The 14,948-nt window shown below is 31.0% G+C and overlaps 1 protein-coding gene across 2 annotated transcripts in view; it reads left to right on the plus strand.

The window, feature by feature from the left end:
- Positions 1-14,948, plus strand: part of LOC114131451 (centaurin-gamma-1A) — a 97,650-nt gene that overhangs the window by 36,545 nt on the left and 46,157 nt on the right. Inside the window, exon 1 of one of the 2 annotated variants that reach the window (XM_027996667.2) lies at positions 9,750-10,172. The exons of the other annotated variant lie outside the window; for it this stretch is intronic. Within the exon in view, the coding sequence (XP_027852468.1) occupies positions 9,983-10,172 (190 nt within the window). The 5' untranslated portion in view covers positions 9,750-9,982. Of the gene's footprint in view, positions 1-9,749; positions 10,173-14,948 lie in introns of those variants that run through there. 2 annotated transcript variants of the gene reach the window in all.

Genomic DNA, 14,948 nt, shown 5'->3' on the forward strand with positions numbered 1-14,948 from the left:
GATTATCCACGTGGTTTTTTTTCTTTTTAAATATCGAATTTATTTAGTGTTTATAATTTAGCTAAACTTTTATAATTTATGCGAACCTCGACTATACTTTTCTAATAACTAACAGTCTGTTGTGCATAAATAATTTACCTGTGTACGCCTTCGTCTCAAATATAACCGTATATCTTAAGCAATTAAAGTTTTATCAGTTTGTTTTCACCTATGACTCGTTGCATTCATGGTACGTTGTTCAATCTTAGCAATGTACTTCAAAAATATCGTCGTTCTTAATTTTTTTTTTTACTTTTTAATTTATATTTTCTTGTTTATGACTACATGTATACCTTGTGTTTCTTATTGCATTTTTATGTTCGATTTTACTTACCGTCGTTGGCCTCGTACGCCGTATCGATTTAAGATTACTAACGTGGTATCCGATTAAACGTTGACAGATCGTAGGTTAATATGTATAATGCCAATATAATTATTTTATATTTGATTACATTCGTTAGATAATGACAATTTGACTATAGACATTATGAATTTTCACAATAAATGCTTTTTAATTTCGATATTATGTTATTCTTTCATCCATTAGTCTTATAAAAACTTAAATACAGTCTTTTCCTTTGTAGCCATATCTCCACTGAACTTAATTCCATACCTGATCAACGGTTGGTAAAATTTCTAGTTTTTTTCTATATGATATTTTCACTACAATCAACACTTGTTTGTACCAAATACCAATTATACCAATGAATCGCTCTATATACCGTGTGTCCCAAGAAACAGGGTACACTTTATCACTCATTACCCTTTTAATATTTTTCAATTCTGTTTGCGGGACATTAAATTAGACTTATAGATCATACATTTCTATGATTTAAATATTTTTTAACTTAAGTATTTTACGAATGCGCATCAAAACTTTATTTTTTTTCAATGGCAACCCCTATTTTAAATATCATTTTTGGATTGTTCTATTTTTTTAAAGTAATTTTGATGTATCAACTTGTATTGTAAACTCAAAATTGGCTAAATTAGAGCTAAAAATATAATTTAAAAAAAATCTTATTAAATTTGATTTTTTTTTTTTTTAATTGTAAATATTATTTTCTTCTTAACACCGTAATGTAGGTAATCATAATTATTATTATTAAAGTAATATATATTACTTATAGTATATAAGTAATAAGTATATTATATTATATAGTATATTATATTTTTCTTAGAAAATATATAAATAACACTTTCAGCAATCAATAGTGTGGTGTTTGTATCACTTAATATTAGTGTATATATAGTAGAGACGAAATTAATTATATTATTATGTATTTCTCCATAACTATTCTATTATAAGGGAAGTCAAACTTTTTTTGGATAAAGATCTACTGAGAATATACTTTTCTTTGAAGAATTGACTTATATGGCTTTTTTTGCGTTTGTAATTAATATAAACAATAAGCATACTTACTTGTAAAATAATATTAAAATTGTGACTAATCTATTATATATATATATATATAATGGTAAATCCAAACACAGGTGAGTGATTAACTTTGAAATCGTCCTCCATCAACTGTTTGATATGTGTCCTATATAAATAAATAAATAAATAAATAAGTGTTCTTGTATAGACAGCTTATGCTTTCGTTCGTAGGTCAGCTTATAGAAGCTGAACTACGAACGAAATCTATACTTCTATCGTTGTTGTGCACATTTATAATGTAATAGAATATTATGTATATTTTAAGTTTAAATAGTATTGTGTGCGTTGGAAAATTCGGGCTCACGACTGAAATTGGAACGTTATACTTTATATACTCGTATATATATATCTCATACGGATATACGTCATGTACACGAATGCAGTTAGGATATACCGAACATTTTTTTCCACCAAAGTTATATCACTTATAGTTATACCCTTATCATAGATATGTATGTTGTAGGGTGTGGGCCATCGTGTTTTCTCATAAGCTTATGTAAGAGAAAGGAAACCTGTACCCGGTGACCTGTATCTCTTATCACATATATATATTATGCGTACTTAGTTCTGAGCAAAGTTTCGTGTATATATAACATAGGAAAACTTATCGTGATTAAATAGCACTTTGTGGAGGTTGATTTTTACTCTATAGTTTCTCAAAGCATATAATATATATATGTTATACTGCTCCAACGTCTGCAAGATAGCCGCATCTAAAAAAGTATGTTCATATATACAGTAGGTATCTGTAGAATCCGTCATCCGAAGACATGCAAGGTTCGAATAACTACATTAATTAGTTATAATTGTATAAATTCTTATTATTACTGTCTAGTGTAAACCATAAGATCTATGATATTATATCATCATATTTATGTCGAAAAAAAAAAGAAAACCGTTAACTATTTATATATTTATTGTATAATATGTATTATACCTTTCGGTAGATAATACTTTGCAGTTTTGGACCCGGTGTTTCGGTTTAGCCGGTGGTATGTATTAGTATACTGAACGAGCGTTCGACGTATTATATATACTTTTATGTATTATGTTTAGGAATGTGTCAAATATATTTTCTTTTGTGAAAACGTGCGGCTATGCGTGCGGGCACCGTACCGGAATTAGAATTATACACACGTATATTATACAATGACAGCATCTATCGTTATATTTGTGCAGAACATACGATTTAACTCGCAGTGTATGCTCATATACAGAGAAACTATTTTTTTCGGATTAGTGTTTTGGATGGTTTAGTAGCATTTTTTAAATATATGTTTCTCGATTGTGCTTTGCAAGTTTCAAACGGCTTCAATTTCTTAGTCAAAACGTGTCCCAGTAGGTGTCTTGTCACATATTTTTTTTCGATTTCCAAGCGCTCGACGAACAATTATATACGGAAATCGGAATACTTCGAATGTGCCGCAACTGTTATGACCAAGAAATAACCAATATATTATAAAACAAATGATTTTAATTCGGTACCGGTTACCCCCAATTCGCGGGTTCAATCGAGTACAATCGTCTCTATAATTCAACTATGCATAAATTGTGGGTTTCGTCTCGCGTTGTTCATCCACCCGAGGGAATTCATAAGCCTAAGTGACCGCACGCGCGCGTAGTAAATGGTAATTTATGTTATGCGTCAACGTTTCGGCCGTTTGGCGCCGTTATAATATAAATATATATTAGATATCATAATAATAATTTTTTTTTTTTTTTTGCCGCGGTTGTTTATTATAATTGCACTGCCGCAGACAGTGGCTATAGAAACGCGCACGAAAGTCATGTCATCATGAATATCGCCGTAAATATTCGTGTTTGATGTTGTATGCATAACAAGTACGAAAAATAAAGCAATTAAAAAAGTGACGCGTGCGCAACGCCACGGAACGCGGTTTTAACCGTTTTCTGTATGAAAAACGCATAACACAAGACTCCGTAATATATATGTATAATTATTAATAATATAATATTGTCGTATTAGTTATATGACAATATGTCATCCTATGACAACTGCAGTAAAATATAGTATTTTCAATTATCGTACGTTACCATCTGGTGTTAGAACCACACGATGATATAGCAGCTTCGCGTGTTATGATATATCCATTGTTTTAACAATCATGTATCGCGCATCGCCAGTTCAAAGTCAGTATTGACAAGGACGACTATGACTTTTAAAACTGCCTAAACTAACCACTGTACGACATTTATAAATCGAAATTCATTACAAATTTTTAAGTGACACGATTAGAACATTTTTAGTTATTTTAATTTAAATTTCAGCCGGTAATTTCCTGCAGCGAAAATTGCAATCAATAAAATATTGACGAGATTTCTTATTAAAACGTAGACACTATTTGTATTATATCACATATTATATACGTTATATACACATGTAGTATAATTTGAAATTATGACGTGTGGCGCTACGGCCTACAACGGCTGCGACTTATAAATAACGACATTATGCATAAATTTCGTGCAACGACTACTCTGTATCCACTGGACCCCGACTTGACGCGTGTTTATAGCGAGTTTGGCGATGTACGTTTGTATTATAATATGATGATATTGACCGCGGTCCCCGTTTTGCGTTGTTTTTTATTATATTTATGGCCTTCTTCGCATTTGGTGACAGTTAGAATGTGCAGAACAGCTGTACCGTATCGCATATTATTGTTGTAAAACACGGCACCCGACTAACTGTATATGTGCAGTAATATATAATTATACAACGACGGCGATGACGACAACGCCGAATTAGTACAAATTGTATTGATACTCTTCGAACCCCTTTTTTCCTTCCATGTATTATTACATTTATGTTCCTTTCATCTCGTAACCCTGTAGTTTCATATATAATATAATACTCGCACACGCGCGTCGTATATTATACAATACGTTATATAATCGAACGGATAAAAGGACGGCCGAAGGCGTATATTCCTGATCCACCCCCTCGCACTTTCTTCATCGGCACGGGTCGCACTCCAGTCCACCACACCTTGCCGCTGCCACTCGTCATGTGTGAGGTCCGTTCGGATTATCAGTCCCTATTTATAAAATGTACGAAAAGTATTGTGTATAAGAGCATTTCTGTATACCTATTATTATATTGTTATTGTATTAGGATTCTGGGGGCGGCAAACAGGAATAAACGCTTTTGATTGCATGGTCACGCCGGTTTGGTATATTTCTCTTGCTATAAAAAATATAAGCTAGTATACAGATGATTTTGAGCTATTTTAGGTTATTGAGACTTGAGAGTAAAAATTAAAATATAAATTTTATTTTGCGACCTATAAAATCGTTATTTTTGGAAAAATAATTTTTATTTATATAGACGCATTGAAAGTTTGGTTTTTACATATTGTGGTGTACGTTTAATACGTAATTTATTTGATAGCCGTTTATAAGGTTTTTGTATTCAATTATTATAATAATAAAGTTAATTTTACATAGCTGCATGGTTGGGGTTTTTTATGATAGTAAATGACGATTTTCAGTTTTTCGTTTTTCAGATCACTATTAGTGGCTTTCTGATATTATTTATCGATTTGTACGTTTTATTAGATTGTTTCACATAGGTTAGGACCCCTTGAAGCTATATGATGGATATTGCAATTTTGACCACTTTTGTACAACATGTATGTGTGTGCCTAATCGTTATTATTATTTATTACACAAAGACCATGCTCATTCATATTACTATTTATATATATATATATTATATTTTATATAAGTTTCTGGGTATATATATATGTATATTGTACATGGATCGGCAGCTGATGGCAGTGGTGCGATCGGCCGGATAGAAGCGCGCGTCCTGTTTTCGCTAGCAGAAATGTCGCTAATCTTGAACCAATTTCGAATGATTTATCGGATCCTAGTGGAGATAGCATCCCCATAATATATGAGTGGAGGTAAAAAGAGGGCATGCGTTGGATTGCCCTATAGTAGTGGTTTCGTCTGTTTCTCGTATCTTCCAAGGTCTATTCGCTCTATATATGTATATATGTGTACAACTACAATAGGACAACAAAAGAGTCAAAACACAACCTCGTTGCCCTCGCCAGGTATCTCCAGTTGTGCTCCACGATGCAGTACACAATGAAAAATATATTATATAGATTATATATTATTATCTATGAGCTCTCAAAACTGACAGTTGTGACGGATCTTCCTTTTGCTGTCTCTGTATTGTAAATTTTAAAACCAATGACACTTGTAAAGGTGAGCGAGCGTCACTTCTCTCCACTCCTCACAAGCCAACCCTCGACGCGCACGTCGTTCATGTCGACACGTGAACACAACGAAACCAAGAGTTCGCCACCACCGCCACCGCCACTGCCTTATGACCTACCTATACCTATTCATTATCATATCGAAGGGCACACGCATTATTGTATTATATTATTATTATAATGTTTTTTTTGTATATATTTTCTTGTATATTTAGGTACACAATATGATTATACGAAGCGGCACAGTATATTATATAGTATAATATTGTAATATATATACACTTGGAGTCAAATCTCTACAAAAATTATCTCGAGAATAATAGTATATATAAGTAGGTAGAATACACCTTTCGTGAAACGCGTTGTGTAGGAAAACCACCGATTAGTGAAGCTGCTGAATAACGGCACATTATAATAATAATAGCTTATATTTTAACTTGCATTGTATAATAAAAATATATGTCTTAATGTATAAATAAGTATAAAAAAACATAGTTTTAACAAACACTCGATACTACTTACTCAACATATACACATAATTGTACATTCTAGCATCTAGATTATACTCCTTGTGGAATATTTTAGTATATGTGATGCAGATATAAATATTTTTCATTTATAGCTATTTCGTATAAATTCTTTAACTCGTTATTTGATTTTTTTTGTTATAAAGATATTTATTGACTCATTATACAATGTAATGTATTGTAACAATTGCCATTTTTACTATATTTAAGATATAGTATGATTATTAACTACAATATTACATGTATCGTCTTTATTATAATAGCGGTCATATTATACTATACACTGAAAATGTGGTGATAATTTGATAGTTTCGACGTAATTATATCATAATTATTACAAAAAAAAAAAAAAAAAAATTAAATTATGAAATTGATAAAACATTTATAATAATCATTTTAGTACGCGTTCTTGAATAGTCTATACTAACCTAACTCAATCTTAACGATGTTATATAGTTATTAATTACATACCATTCGAACTATTTTAATACAAATATAATGTCGCGCTGGGGTGTAAGTATATACATAACAAGTAGACTTGTTAGGTATTGTAAATCGGACTTGTCGCGTATTCATGTGGCGGATATAGAAATGATGTATTATTTTTTTATGAGTTTATAACGATCGTAATCTGCTACCGAGCACTAAAAAGAAACTAAATATTAGCATTTTTGTTCGATATTGCGTCCAACAACCGATAATTTAATTTTATGATATGCAGAGTGCGTGATGTATATTATAACAACGTAAACTGGTGGAGCTGCACCAATGTCGTCGTGGGGATGGGGTTGGCTTTCGCTAATTACTTTCACCGATCGTAAACATTTATGCTTATACATGTGTGTTTTAGTGTTTATATATTGTATAGCCTTATGTATTACGAACGCCACTGCACGCACATACGATGTGAATAAATAAAAAAAGTGCACTGGGTAGACCTTCGTTCAGTCGATTTTTATAGCGACCTTTTACGAATTTGCATAACGTCACGTAAGCATATTATGTAGTACGTGTCCGTTTTTTTTTTATTTTTGGTGGGTGGTTTCCTAGTAATATTTATGCCACAGGTAAATGTGTCGTAAATTATACATAATAATCATATTACGGGATGTACACCGTATAATATATATTCGCGCGAACACTTTAACGCGTCTGTCCGTCGCTGCTGCTTGGTGCAGCACGCATTATATAATATAAATACATATATGTTATTATGTTATGTCGCGCGTGCACAATCGTGTACAGAGGAGTTTTACTCGTTTTGAATAACATCTGTCCGAATCGAAATGATGTGCCCGCCGTGTCAAATTCCCATATAAAATATTAAAATTTATTATATTATTGTGAATCTCCTCCTTATTTGATTGTCTATATTTTTGATTTACGTCTCGGCGTTTTATTATATATTATACTTATACAAATATACTATTATATATGTACCGTAGTCCGAATAGTGGCTGGACCCGTGGTTTTTCCAGTCCAACTGATAAAATGTTTACAAAAAAAAAAAAAAAACAAATTGAATAAACACCCTCTTAGACAGTTGGTTGTGGCCCGAAGAGAGCAAATCTCTTTTTTCTATTATTATTATTATTATTATCATCATCATATACGAGAGCATTGTTGACCTGAATTTATATATACATATGTATAATCGTAATGTGCATACAACATATGAATACCTGGTAAACTAGAATGCTCAGTGACCTGCAAACTTTGTACGCCAACTTATTAAATATTGCCTCACGCGTCATCATCGCCATCGATGCGAAATTAACGTGTGTTTGATGTTGAAAATTATAATAATTGTGGTTGAAATTATTATTTTATAGTAATCTGCTCAGATCACACAAGTCAGATTTCTGTTAAGGTGCTTAATAGAGCAGTGATTTATTTATTTTTTCGTTAATTCGCAAATAATGTAATATTGTGTTCCACTGCATATGGAAATGGTTTTAAATCTGCATTTATATCTATAAACAATGCATTAACATATTTAATCAATTTAATAATATAAGTGTATTTTGTAGACAATTGTAGGTTTATTGGATTTGTATATTGTTATAGAACATAGCTTTAAAAAATGTATATACGAGTATTATTGAGGTCATGTCCGCATTATGGATAGTGCATAATCGCTATTTCGACATATAAATTTAACAGGTTTATTAGTTCTACGACAAAGTGAATACTATAAAAATATATAATATAATAAACTTGTAATTTATAAAAGCCATGCATGTAACCCTAATAACTGCGAATAATTATAGTAACTATACTATGAAGTATTTTTTCAACCAATATAATATATATATATATATATATTTATACCTATCCAAGAATGAAAATTTACATTGTTCTTCAGTTTAAGATAAATCAATGTATTTATTATTATTATTATTGTTATTTAAATTTTGAATTTTGACTCTGTATTTAGGGTTTGTAGGGCACGAATCGTACTTTTAATTTTTATCAGCTATTGTTATAATTCGAAAGATGTCAATCGTGACGTACATTATTATGTTTGGTAAATATATTTGACGATTGTCGTTTAAATGTTCAGAAAATATACGTATACTTATATTGTATTATATTATACATGAATAGGCAAGTAATCATGTGGCACAGAGAGACGTCCCCTGTCCCCACACATAGGTAGTACATATTTTATTATACGATGAATAATAGGAGAGAAATAACCGACATAAATATGCGTTCAATACGTATGCTGCAAAAAACGTCTGATTAAATAATAATAAGCACAGTGGTGAAAAATAATCGTTTCCTTGTCTTAGAGTTTTGTTGTTTTCGAAAACGTCATATAGCGAGTGATTTAGAGAGTAGTACGTGCAAATTGTGAACATTTTTTTTCTGTAAACATATCCCTCAAGAAAAGGCATGGCACCTATATATATATAATATATTATGTAATATATGTTCACAATCGGCGAGGTTATATTGTTATATTCTATATACGAGTCCAGTTCTGAAATGCATGTACACACTGCACGTTGCGACCAGACTTCCGCGGCATTTTTTTCATTTCGTTTTTGGACCGCTCAGAGGGGATTTTGCGTTTGGTTTGATAAAAATAGGGGTTGATTTAGTGCCTTTTAATGAAAAGAATCGCGTCATTTTTTTTCCGTATGTTTCGGTGTTTGGCTCCCGTATATATATCGTTAACGACAAAAGTGTCTGGGGATTTTTTTTTCCCAGGGTCCATTACTCAATTAAATTAAAATATATTTTTATTTTGTCTAAAAAACAATATAAAGAGGCTTTTGTGCAAAAGTGTTACGCACGCACGCACGCGTGTCCATCATTCTTTCTTCCGTTTTTCTCTCAAAAACCGGCAACGAGATACACGACGTCGGCGCATGCGCCTCTGCTCCGATTGGAACATCTGTTGCCTGGTATCGCCGCCCGGTAAACAAACGCGCGCGCACGGTAAAAGAATCCGTGACCCTACTCGCGGCCACATGACAGCGGTCTGACTCGCTCCCATCGCACTCCGCCGTGTTCGCGTCGCAACGACGGACGATAGTTGTTAGTCGATCTCGTCGTCATCGCCGTGCCCATATTCGTCGTTACCGACACCAAAAAGTTTCCGAATGTTATTTAAATAATAGTTAAATTACCAATAAAATATTTTTAGTTTTTTTTTTTTACGGGTCTATTCTATAAAGTTTATTTTTACAATCGTACGTTTAGCACGTGTTATTGTAACCATGTTAAGTGCCGCCACAAAATGGGTGACCACGACACCATCGTCGTCGGAACCTAAAACCGAAATGGGTCCACCTTCGAGTCGCGGTACTGTACTCAGAGTACATGAGTCGTTTTTGAGATCCCTCAAACGCAGGTCGCTTCGGGTTAAGAGGTCCAAATCACTAGTAATCGCTGAAAAACGGAAATCAGGTAATACTGAAATAATATAGGAATAATTATGTTAACAATTAATATTCGAAGTTCACTAATAATGCAAAATGCTTAGATACCTACCTATTATTTATTATTAGCTATATAATATTTATAAACCCTTGTATTTTTTGGTAAAATGGTTTAAAATGTGTGCAAAGTGTAAAGGCAGGCAATAACTGTGTTTTCATTTGCGATAGATCGCGTGTAACTTTTTTATGCATAATTTATTTGTATTATAATATATTCGTTGATTTATAATAATATAATAGTACTATTATGTCATTGTTATAATACAGTATACTATCTATAAACATACGTGTGAGTGACGTGTAATCAATTGAGTGAAACGTTTCTAATGCTTTTCAGATCCAAAAGTTAATTGATTTTCCTATTTTATACGTGAACTGCTTACAGTGTAACCTGCCTTACCAGAACTAATTGTTTTTACAGACGTCCTTCAAATCGTATGCGTAACTCTATGTTTTATTGTTCGTTAGGAGTACGTATTTTGATATCGATAAGTCTTATTTGTATATATCTAGATGAAAATTATAATATATGTATACTTTGTGCGTTCCTGTATATATAACTACATGGTATCTTGTATTCATGTAGATGAACACGATCCACTTCATCGCAGAATATATTATAGAATAATAATGACGTGTTCCGTAAAAAGACGATTATTATTCCAGTTAAATTATAGGTTAAGTTTGATTTTATTTAGTCATATTTATGTATTTTGACTATACGAAAAATATGGTTTCTACGATATTTTCTACGTACAATTATTTTACGTAATATATAGGTATATATATATATATATATGACATATGTATTCCAGCATTCTGGATTCTCGAAAGAGCGCTGTTAGGTATATATTTATTATCATTATTATGCCATGTATTAAACTTCGATTTTTCCTGGTATTTATTTGTACTCTCTGTTATAATATTATTAAATTATGCTGCGTTCAGATAATTCAAAGCTTTGCGATGATTTGGGTACTAGTGCATTAAACACTTAATTCATTTGCTATCGTTAGTTTTTGTGTACATTCAGCAGGAGTAATCACCTTAAATCTTATATTTTTTACATGTTTTGCTAATAATCATTAAAATAATAATAATTGTGTTAAACTATGAGAAAAAATAACATCCGTACCCTCTCCAACCTTGCAATTCTGTAAGCTTTTTCTTGAACAATATTTTGTTTACGATGAAAACTGCGTTATTCTTTATCCGAATGAACTAAACGATAACAAATTTTACATTTTTTTAAATTAATTTACATAGGGTGTCTTAGCGTTATAAACAGTCGTTTTCTCTAGACCTATACAGTAGGTAACTGCGCATTACTGTGGTTTCACCCGCCAAAATGAAAAATGACCCACGGCGCCTACCAAATTTATTATATAATATACCTGCAGGAGGGTCTGGTATTTTTTGGTGGCAACATAACACGCTGATTTATTATCATGCTGTATCTAGATACCATTACATACAATCACCGTAAATTTCATTCTGTATATAACATTATTGTTTTATAATAATATAATAGCTGGTCCCCCAAAATTTTTCAACTCCTAATGAATACGATTAAATATATAAGTAGTATATAATAGATGACCCCCTCAGATTTTTTTCGCTGTCGTTTAGATATTGTACAACTCGTATGCATCGTACTTGGTTCTCCTATAAATTTCCGTCTACACCCTTAGATATTATTCTTTATGTCCCATTAAATCGTGTGGACCTTTTAAACAAATTAATTCTAAAAAAAAAAAAAAAAAAAAACCGTTGCTGAGAAATTCTTGAACATTTAGTTAGAATATAAATGTATTTCATACATTATTGTACAAATATATATAGTATATATATATACATAATCTCTAGTGTTTATGTACTTTAAAAATCCTTCTGTACATATAGATATACTATATTACATTATCGTCGCTCGAAAATAGAAGTCGCCTGCAGCAACCGTTGTCACTGAATCTTATGTTATTATTTTATCCTTCGAAAGTGTATTATATAGGTGCACTTATTTATATAGTATACACTTCTATATGCAAATAAAAACAGATACTTTATATAGTATATACGCACATCATATTATTGTAGTAGGTACTCTGGAGGTAAAAGAAACGACTTGTAAAGACAGGAAGAGACGACCTATCTGATATGTATATATATTATTACTACTGTTTATATATGAATATCTTCCGTCATCTCTAATATTATTATTTTTAAATGCTTGTTTAGCTTTCAAGAGAAAATTATTTAAAGAATAGTTTAATGCCATCACTTATTTGTAATAAATGATACTTATCTCTCGATTTACATTTTATGTGCAAATTACGTAAATATATTACCTATATGCGATTCTCAATTGGTTATTAATTATATACATAATATATATACACACACCACGATGAAAATAAATTAATACAATTACTATTAACAATATGCCCAAGGGCTTCTTTATAATAGTGTTCTGCAGAAGAACTGAGGATGAACGATTTTTTAGCCGGATTTTTAATTAGCGATATTTGAGTATGAAATGAATCATTTGTTTATTACATTTGTCATCTGTAAATATACACTGCACACTGGTTGTACGTATGTCTGTTTAGTCGCTTAGCCGTTTTTCTTAAAAAAAAAAAGTATTCATAATTTCGACAGCGTGTGTTCCGTCCCAATTACGAGTAACACTGAAATTGCAATTTACATAACAATAAAAACGTGTTTTTTTCTATCCCAACTATGTATAATATAATGAACTAAACTGCTACTCCCTCCAAAAAAAAAAAAAACAACAACAACAACAATTGTAGAATTAGCCTCTATGAATTGTGCACGCATATGTATAATCGTCTGCAACGTCTTGAATTTGCATACACACGTCTATTATATACAAATATATGCATATAGCTTATTAGTTATTTGTTTTTTTTTCTAAGCCACAAACATTAAACATTATACTTACCTATGCTCTTTTCGGGCGTATCTAACAGATTCTTTTGAGATCGTATCGCATTTACATGCTTATCATTATCAACGCCAAATGTTATTTAATATAAAGTATAATCTAAAAAATGGTATATACTTAAATGGGATACAATCGTTTTTAGGTGAACTAAAGCATTTTTTAAACAAAAAAAAGATTTTATACTACTTCCACTACAAAATCTTTTTAAATAAATAGATAACTGTATAACATATATTCGTATATATGTGTTTTATAGATATTAATAAAATATCCATAATATTAGTATTAGTATAATATGTCCCATAAAAGTCACGTATTTTAATTTTTTCAAAAGATTTTTTTTTTTTAATTCAAATTTAAATATATTAATTTACCATACTAAGTATGGGACTTTTAATGGGATATACTTTAATTTATATTCTGTATTCAATTTGTTTTAAAAATATGTTAATGTAAATTATTCATTATATAAAATTCTAATATTTAAATCGAAATACTATACGTATTTACTCTTTGCAATAAAATACTAATATGAAAATTGTAATAATTAATCCCTTTTTAAAGTTATAAACCCGTCACTACTATGTGTACACGGGAGGCATTGTGAAAATTAAAAATTAAATAAATGTTTTGGACAATACGTGGTCGGAATTTTAAATCAGTGTGACGGCGACAAGACTTTCCTGTAGGTATAGATAAATATGTATAATGTATATGCACGCGACGTGATCGGATTACGTTTGTTCGAAAAAATAGGATAATATATACGAGGGGCTCGTGGAGGAAGATATATGTAGAAATATACGACATACCGGAAGTTCATGGTATTGGTAGGCTTTTTTTATGTTGGCGTACATTGATCAGACCTACGGTGTATACGTTTCGTATATAATAATAATAATAATAATATTAGTTTCGTGTGAAAATCAAAATTCAATTGCAATATATCTTAAATTTCTAACAAAATAAGAAAATGTCTGAAAAAGTTTACGTATACTATTCAAAACTAGTGTTCACCGAACAAGTGTTCGTGATAAAATAAAAATCATTGGCACTGTGCATAACGTCAACCTCAATTATAAAACAATTTATTGCACGTCATGATGTATCATACACTAGTATATCCGCTTATATTAAACGTTCGTATGAATTTCGGTTATTTACGATTTCATGAATATTATATTTATTTAACGCGTCCTATGTAATAGATGATCTCGCAGATGTGCATGTAATTATATAATCGCTCGAAAATGAGCTTGTATCGTTGTGAATCCATTTTACTTATATAGTGTATATCCAGATACCTATTATACATATCCATATTATATGGCATTTGGAACTTTATCAAAATATGCTGCATAAATGGGTAGTTGCGAACAAGGCTTAGAAATATATGTATAGATAATAACTAGTGAGAGGGCGGGTGTTCGTACATACGTATAACTCGGGCCATCGTGACGAGTTAATTAGGGTTGAAAACTCGAAAATACTACCTGTATTATAGGAATGGTTTAAATAAGCCATGCATTTCTAAATTTAATAATATTTGGTATACAATGAAGTTTATCTAATATTATATTATCCATACGCGAAAAATATAAATTGAGTTTACGAAAAATTTACCACATTTACTACGTACGGTCGAAATTGAATTTAAAATGAATTTACCCGGGAATGAAATCGAATTTTCGATCATATATATGGTTTAATATGATATTTAAGATATATCAGCTACCTCAGTAGCCAGTGGCAAATAAACTACACACACCTCATTATTATATT

This window comes from Aphis gossypii, chromosome 3 (genome assembly GCF_020184175.1).
Source record: "Aphis gossypii isolate Hap1 chromosome 3, ASM2018417v2, whole genome shotgun sequence".
In the NCBI taxonomy this organism is placed as follows: domain Eukaryota; kingdom Metazoa; phylum Arthropoda; class Insecta; order Hemiptera; family Aphididae; genus Aphis; species Aphis gossypii.